Below are 8,030 nucleotides of genomic sequence, written 5' to 3' on the forward strand. Positions count from 1 at the left end.
AAAGGAGCAGCGCGAGGTTTCTCTATGCGGTGTAAACATCTGTTGTGAGACTGAGAAATGCCAGCAAAGTCCGGTAACTTGTGAATTATTGCACAACACAAGCATGCAGTGACTTAAAAAGCCCTTTTTATGGTGATTAATGTTCGCGTGGCAGTAGATTTTGTTGTTTTTACCGCGATTTCTAACACTAGCATCGTGAAGGGAAGCTAAGCTAAAGCTAAAGACTCTTTAATTTTGTAATATTAAGTGCGATATTGGTGTTTACCCTAATTTAAACCATGTAATTGAAACGGGATTGTTTTGTTTTATAGTGAGAAGAGAGATGTAAAGGTCCAGTGTGTGACGGGAGGAAGACACAGAGTGTTGTTCAACTTTATTGAATGTAAGTGTTCATGAGAATGTATTTACATATTTCCTTGAAAAGGTAACCTGTTTACAGACATTTTATTGTATTTGGTTCCTTTATGATTAGTTTTTCTGGAGTTTTCTTGCAAAATACATCCATCTCTTACACACATAACGTTACTGGAGCAAACACAGATAAATATAGCCTGCAGTACAAATAATAGTTTAAAATAAAAGTTACAATAAAAGTTAGTTTGCTTTTATTAAAATGACAGAGAACATTTAAAAAGATAAAATACATCACTTTTAAAATCATATAAATTATTTTATTATCTTTTAAAGTAATGATATATATATATATATATCATGATATATATATATATATCATGATATATATATATATATATATATATATATATATATATATATATATATATATATATCATATATATATATATATATATATATATATATATATATATATGCGCAAATGTCAACCTTGCCATGAAAAAAACTAAGCTTCAACCAAAAAAAAAGCTAAACTGTTTCTACATTTTTGGTGTAAGCAAGTATTTTACAGTACAAAAAAACTACTCAAGAATGTCTCTTTCAGTGTTTTCTAACTATTATATTTCATTTAGCAAAGTCACACAAGTTCAATATTACATCGGTCACATCTATAATGGAGAGGTGTCACATCCATAACAAAACTTTTACCTCATAAATGCAAAAATATTAAATAAAAGCAATCATGTTTGTTCTACAGAGAGCCGACTCTTATCCTTTTTATTAGCGTTGTTTCTTTTGGCTTGTGCAGTTTAATTCACAGAATTTCTACAAAGTATGTTGTATCCTGTAAACTCGTAGACTTTCTGTCACGTCCATAACACTTGCTTACTTTCCTCATTTAAAATATAAAATAATTTATAGCATTTAAAAAGTGATGATATATAATTTACTTATTTATTTATTTTTTGGCCCACTTGTTTTATTGATTTGATTTTATTTTGTTTCTTTATGATTTTCAGAGGAAAAAAAGAGTCATTTGCAGTTGTTCACATTGTTAATAGCCCCGTTTACACGTACAGACGTTTCCGTTCCGGTCTGTATTTGTGAACAGGCCCTTTTAGAAAATACCTGTAAATTAAATCAAGCAATTTTTCAGAAGGAGATGTTGTAACATTACCGGTAATCAGTGTTGGGGAGGTTACTTTAGAAATGTAATAGATTACAGATTACAAATGACCCTATTTAAAATGTAATAAGTAGTTTACCTTTTAGATTACTTCATAAAATAATGTAACTGATCACTTTTAAGTTTCTAATGGATATTTTCAATTAAATTATTTTAAAGCATTTATACTAAGCAGGAGTGACCGTACAGCAGGTTTGGAAAAGTCAAGGTTTTAAAACCACCACAGTCTTCTGTAACAGCGTTTCTAAGGCATGTGAACGATTTTTTTATTGAATTTTTTATGTAATATGTCCCAAGATGCCGTTTTAAATTGTAAAGAAATGTTTTTGAAACTAATAAAGACAGCCGAAGTCAGTGATTCATTTTCATTATTCAGCCTGACATGTTTACTAAAATATTATCAATCTTTCAAAGGGGAAAAAAGTTTTCGTTTTCATAATCAATCAATCAAGCCTTTATTTGTCACTACACTTTCGTATAGCGAAATTGGACCCCCCAGACCATACACAAAACATCACTCTTTTCTGGGGAGACAGATCATAGGAGGTAGCATTTAGAAACGAAGAAAGATGCATTTGGATAAAAAACACCCCCTCAGCTTGCCCTTGATTAGGACAAAGGGAGAAAAACAGCCCTATATTAGCATAAGCACACCGGTAAGACACAACTGGGGTGGGAACAGGGGTAATGGAAAACAGTCCGTTGAGTGCGGGCAGCCAACCGGTCCAGCAGCCATTTCAAGGTGCAAGTCACAGCCCCGCCCACGCCCCACGTGGGTAAAAGCACACGAAGGCGTTTGGATGGGGATCGGTGGTGAATGTTTATCTGTAGATATGTTTGTGTGTGTGTGTGAGCCTGCATAGTCCAGAGTCCTGCAGGTGTCCTTGACAGGGGCAGGAATTTCAGAGCGTCCACTTATCTTGCTTATCCCAGGGGGTTGTTTAGTTCCAGCCGAGGCCGTCTGGCAGGAGTAAGAGGAGAGCCCAGACTTCCCACACTGGAGGGTTTTTAACCCAGACATTTAATAAGAATATATTTTAGAGCAGTGATCACAATACCGTGATATTTTTAGTCAATTTTATTATATCGTCAGAGTCAGTAGGTACTGCATTTTAATTTAAACGCACTACTCGGCCATTAGAAAAGTGCGTTCTATACAGTATGAACGTGAAAATTATGAATGAAATTTGGACGTACTACATCCGCCGTTTTGTCATGGTCAGGGGATCTACCTGCGTCAGTTGCGTCGCTTCACTCCCATTCATGAATTCGCTGGTGGGGCATCATGGGATAGCGCAGCATGCATGGAACGCGCACTCCAGAATCTCGCCGGAAGTAGTAAGTCATCCAGGTACTACTTGCCCACTGATTTTCGACTTCTATGAATTCGGATGTACTACTCGGCTCGCATACTGATTTTAGTGTACTATATAATATGGAAGTATGCAGTTTCGGACGCAGCCAATGTCTTCAAGATCACTAGAAATCTATAGGCAGGTGTATTTGATTAGGGTTGAAGCTAAACTCTGCTGGACTCCAGCCCTCCAGGACTGAGCTTGTCCATCCATGCTCAATATGTATATGGCATTGTGTTCCAGGTACTGTCTACATCCAGCAACTTTGCAAAGCCATTGAAGAGTTGTGGACCAACATTCCACTGGCTACAATCAACATCCTGATCAGCTCGATGCAAATGTGTTGCACCGTGTGAGGCCAATGGTGGTCATACCAGATACTGAATGGGTTTCTGAAGCTCCTCCTCCTTCAATGAGGCTCCTCCTCCTCCTCCTTCAGGTATAAATACAGTAATTTTCCCATCAGCCCACCAGTGAAGACGAGCATCAGACCGTCAGCAAGAAGTGAAATCTGCAAGGACAGAACATGAGTGATCCAGAACCCTGCAGAATTAAAGATGAAGATACTGAAGAGTCAATAGGTTGGTGTTTATTCTTGATTCTTTAATAATAAGCCCGTAGAACAGGGGTCACCAACATGGTAGCCAGGTAGCCCGTCAGGTTCACATGAGTTGCCTGCAGGCCTGTTCTAAAGATAGCTCACCATAGCACCACATATGAGTAAGCTGCATCTAATATTTTAATGGGTATTCTTTTTAAATCACTCTTGCAGTGGTGTAAAAACTGGTAGCCCTTCACACTAATCGGTACCCAAGAAGTAGCTCTCAGTTTCCAAAAGGTTAGTGACCCCTGCCGTAGAACAATGTGATGACGTGTTGGTGACGTATGTATACTGTTTCCGGGTCCAAGCCTCCATTCATTTGAGTGGAGAAATCATTCGTTTATGATCGCGTTTTATTCATATCACACATTAAAGTTAATTTTATATAAAGTCATAGTGTACACAACAATCTCTGGGCTTGCTGCATAACAAATACCAAAATTAACAATTTATTAAACAATGAATCACTTTCTGGCCATCGGATATTAGGCATGGACATATATACTGCCATCGTGATTTTCGAAAGCATTAAATCGCTTTGTAAACGTTTATTATTACCTTTTCATGAGTCTCCCCATTCAGTTGAATAGAGCGCTTGGACCCGGAAGCCGATTCGCGTGACGTCACACTTAACAAGCGGATAACGATAACAGCTCATCTGATTTATCATTTAAAAATCTTTAAAAATATCCACAGGGTAAAATTAGGGACTTAAGCTGAAGTGGATTTTATACTCTTTAAAGTGTGAAGTTAATCTACATATTCAAATTATACGTGTATAATCTGCTTGTAGACGCATACCATTAAAGCAATTAAAGTGTTTTGTAGCGTTAGAAAGGGGAAATGGCCTGAGGAAACAACTAAGGGTCATAAAAAAGGGATGAAAAGAGAGTGGTAAAAAGCCTGAGGTGTCTCAGGAAACAGATGTCAGAGGTAGAATTTGGGGTCAGGGGTTAAACTAGAAGGGATCTTGTGTAACATATGGAGTACAAAGGAAAAAAAAGCTGTTGAAAAAGACTATTTAAGTAAGGCCAGAACATGAGTGAGTCAGAATTTTTCAGACAGAGATGCTACTGGGGGTCTCCTGAAAGTTCTCCTTTGTTGTCGACAATAAAGTATATTCGTCTGATATTCATAACCTCCAGACTGAGTTTAATTTAGTAAGAGGAAAACCACTACAAATCCCAGTTTATTACATATTTATTCAGACAAGACCAAACTAAATACGATTAGATGTGCATCCAAATTAAAGTTTGTAAAGCCAGTGTTTTAAATGACTTACCTTAAACTTTTGCTCAGAGACTTCCTAAAACTTGCAGACTTAACTTTATTATTATTTTTTTCAGACCCAATTGATGGAAATGGGGAGACTGAAGAGGATAATGATGTTAAAGCTGGGAAAATAGCTCCTTTAAAGACATGTGGTGTTTTTACTGTGAAAAACGGAGACAAAAATCCTTTCACTTGCACAAGGTGTGGACAGATTTTGGGAAACAAAAAGAGTCTAGAGATTCACATGAGGATCCACACCGGGGAGATACCGTTCACGTGTACTCAGTGTGGGAGGGGTTTCTACCAATTATCAAACCTTAATAAACACATGACGATCCACACTGGAGAGAAACCCTACACATGCACTCATTGTGGGAGGGGTTTCTACCAACCATCACTCCTTAATAGACACATGAGGGTCCACACCGGAGAGAAACCGTTCACATGTACTCAGTGTGGGAAGAGTTTCAACCAATCCACACAGCTTAAACAACACATGATGAACCACACTGGAGAGAAACCATTCACATGCACTCAGTGTGGGACGAGTTTCAGCCAATCATCAGCCCTTAATAAACACATGAGGATCCACACCGGAGAGAAACCGTACACATGCACTCAGTGTGGGACGAGTTTCGGAGCCTCATCATCTCTTAGTAGACACTTGTTGATCCACACCGGAGAGAAAACGCACAAATGTGATCACTGCAGCAAGACATTTTTGAGTGCTTCACATCTGAAGGTTCATCTTTCAGTTCATAGAAGCGAGAAGCCTTATTCATGTCCTGTGTGTGAAAAGAGTTTTACATTGAAGTGCATATTAAAAAGGCATCAGAAGATCCACACTGGTGTGAGAGAGCATCTGTGCTTTAAGTGTGTGAAGACCTTCATGTCAGCTGCAGAACTGAAACAGCACGAGAGGATTCACACTGGAGAGAAACCGTACAAGTGTTCACACTGCGACAAGAGATTTAGGCAGTCAGGATCCCTGAAAACACATGAGAGGATTCACACTGGAGAGAAACCGTACAAGTGTTCACACTGCGACAAAAGATTCAGTCAATCTGAAAGTCTGAAAAGACATGAGAGGATTCACACTGGAGAGAAATTGTAGACGTGATCGGCGTCTACAGAGTTTCAGACAGTCAGAGCAGCTTAAGAAACACATGAACGTCCACACTGGAGAAACGCTGCACACATGACATCAATGCAGCAAAGTGGTCTCTTGTGTTAAGAGAGTCTCACTCTGAACATCAGAAAATGCTGCTGTGAGAGATTGAGTGTAGAAAGTGTCCACTGAGTATTTGCTTATTTTAGGGCGCAGTGGGTAGCAAGGTTATAACAGTTTGGGATTTTTCATTAGTTTTAGTTTCTATTTCGTTTTGACTTTTTGTTTAAAAAAATTCCGTCAGTTTTAGAGGCAGATTTCTTAGTTTTTATTAGTTTCTATATTTTAAAATGTCTTAGTTTTAGTTTAGTTTTCAGTTCTTTTTCTAAATGAGGATATTTGTTAGGTACAACATTTAAAATCAACAGGATAAATATTGTATGATTAAAAACGCAGTCATACATTTTTTGAAACCTTTATTCAGAGGACACATGAACACGATCATCTACCACAACCATCTACCCATCCTCAAACTCAAATACAGCAGCCCACAACTGCAGCCCTAAATACAATATGACTGTAAGGCTGCTTGTGAGGTTAGACGTAGTGATGGGCAGGGCTGGATTAACCAATGGGCACATATGCACATACTCTCCATCACGAGGAAGACAAGGTGGAACCATTAATCAGTGTGTCTATTATGGAGGACTCAGATTCCTAGAACTGGATTTGAGAGGTGTTATATCCAAATCATGCATTATAAGTTTGTAGAAGTTTTACATTAAAAATACCCTTAAATATAAATTTCAGGTCTGCTTCAGTGAACTTGAACAAGTATATTAATATCCATTATTTTCACTAGTTGTATTAGTATTTTTTTTCAAAGTGTGCTTTAAATGCTTTAACAATAAGTTAAATCTCTGTAGACTAGAAATATATGTACTGTATATCATCTATTTAAAAAAATGTGGGCAATACATTATAGATTAATTTTATTTAACAAATATTATTTTTAATTCAACTATGGGGTGTTGCTATAGGGGGCCTACAAGACATTGTGCCCGGGGGCCTCTGAATTATTAATCCGGGCCTGGTGATGGGAAATTCAGATTTCTAACGCGGATGTTTGGACTCAACATTATGTAGTCAGCAATAGTCATTTCAGTCAGTTAAAACATCACCATGATCTGAAAAATGTCTTACAGTAAAGTTTTACTAACTGCAAACCCAACTGAATCATGCTGCACTTATTTAATTTCCATTACGATTGTCTGTTATGAAATAAACTCATGTTTTTCACCAGATCCTCTCATTTAAGGTCTCGGTTTACCCGCGCTGCAGTTGTTCCAAGTTCAGTTCAGTCAGAAGGCTGTACTGTTTGTGTTTGGTTCACTGAATCACGCATGCGCAGTTTTATCGGTTCAGCGCTTCTCAATGTAACGTTACTGTTCTAATAACTGCATGAGTGTATATATTGGATTATTCAGAGTCAGAGGGGGGAAAAGGCTTGTTATTAAGGAAGAAGTGGGTGGATAAGTGCTTACTGAAGACACAAATAGTTTTAAATGATTCAGTTCGATTTGGTGAACTAGCTCAACCGGTTCACTTAGAAGATCCGGTCACAAAGATTCGATCGCGATACAAAAATAAAACCCATAATTGGGCACAAACGTGTTAAAGTAATAGTTTAAAGTGTCTGTAATTAATGCTGTCACCGTGCTGCTGTCATGTCCACTCGTTTTTTTTCACGGGAGCAACAGCGCGGATGACTCGAGGAGAACCGGCTCGATCTGCCCAATGCCGGCAGGAGACTCGGAAGGGTCAAACACAAACACCTGCAGCGCGGATTATATTTACTTCCAAAAGGCTTACAGTACGATTATGTATTAAATACATTTACAAATACGAAAACTAAGGAGGTTTTTGCTATAATTCTAGCTAGTTTCAGTTAGTTTTGTATGTACACAATACAGTTTCAGTCAGTTCTAGTTTTTTAAAAAAAACTCGTTTTTATTTTTATTTCAGTTAACGACAATTATTTTACAGTTTAGTTTTCGTTTTTTCATTTGTTTTCGTTAACTATAATAACCTTGGTGGGTAGCACAATCGCCTCACAGCAAGAAGGTCACTGGTTCTAGAGAAGATTTTCTTTAT

General features: G+C 37.6%; 1 protein-coding gene across 14 annotated transcripts; it reads left to right on the forward strand.

Annotated features, from left to right (window-relative positions):
• Nucleotides 1–7,180, forward strand: zgc:113295. Of its 14 annotated transcripts, NM_001442171.1 has the most exon segments (5): nucleotides 1–73; nucleotides 312–382; nucleotides 2,764–2,878; nucleotides 3,139–3,476; nucleotides 4,843–6,584. In NM_001442171.1, coding segments are annotated over 2 exon segments (1,101 nt in total). In that variant the 5' UTR covers nucleotides 1–73; nucleotides 312–382; nucleotides 2,764–2,878; nucleotides 3,139–3,421; the 3' UTR covers nucleotides 5,889–6,584.
• Nucleotides 7,181–8,030: the final 850 nt, after the last annotated feature.

The sequence above is a fragment of the Danio rerio genome, chromosome 3 (genome assembly GCF_052040795.2).
Source record: "Danio rerio strain M-AB ecotype USA chromosome 3, GRCz13ab, whole genome shotgun sequence".
NCBI classification, from domain to species: domain Eukaryota; kingdom Metazoa; phylum Chordata; class Actinopteri; order Cypriniformes; family Danionidae; genus Danio; species Danio rerio.

Bases quoted from the DNA above. Each gene is read 5' to 3' on its own strand.
- zgc:113295 (XM_087242653.1), top strand. From the start codon at position 3,422: ATGAGTGATCCAGAACCCTGCAGAATTAAAGATGAAGATACTGAAGAG. The intron at 3,477-4,842 runs GTTGGTGTTTAT...TATTTTTTTCAG, and splicing joins AGATACTGAAGAGTCAATAG to ACCCAATTGATGGAAATGGG.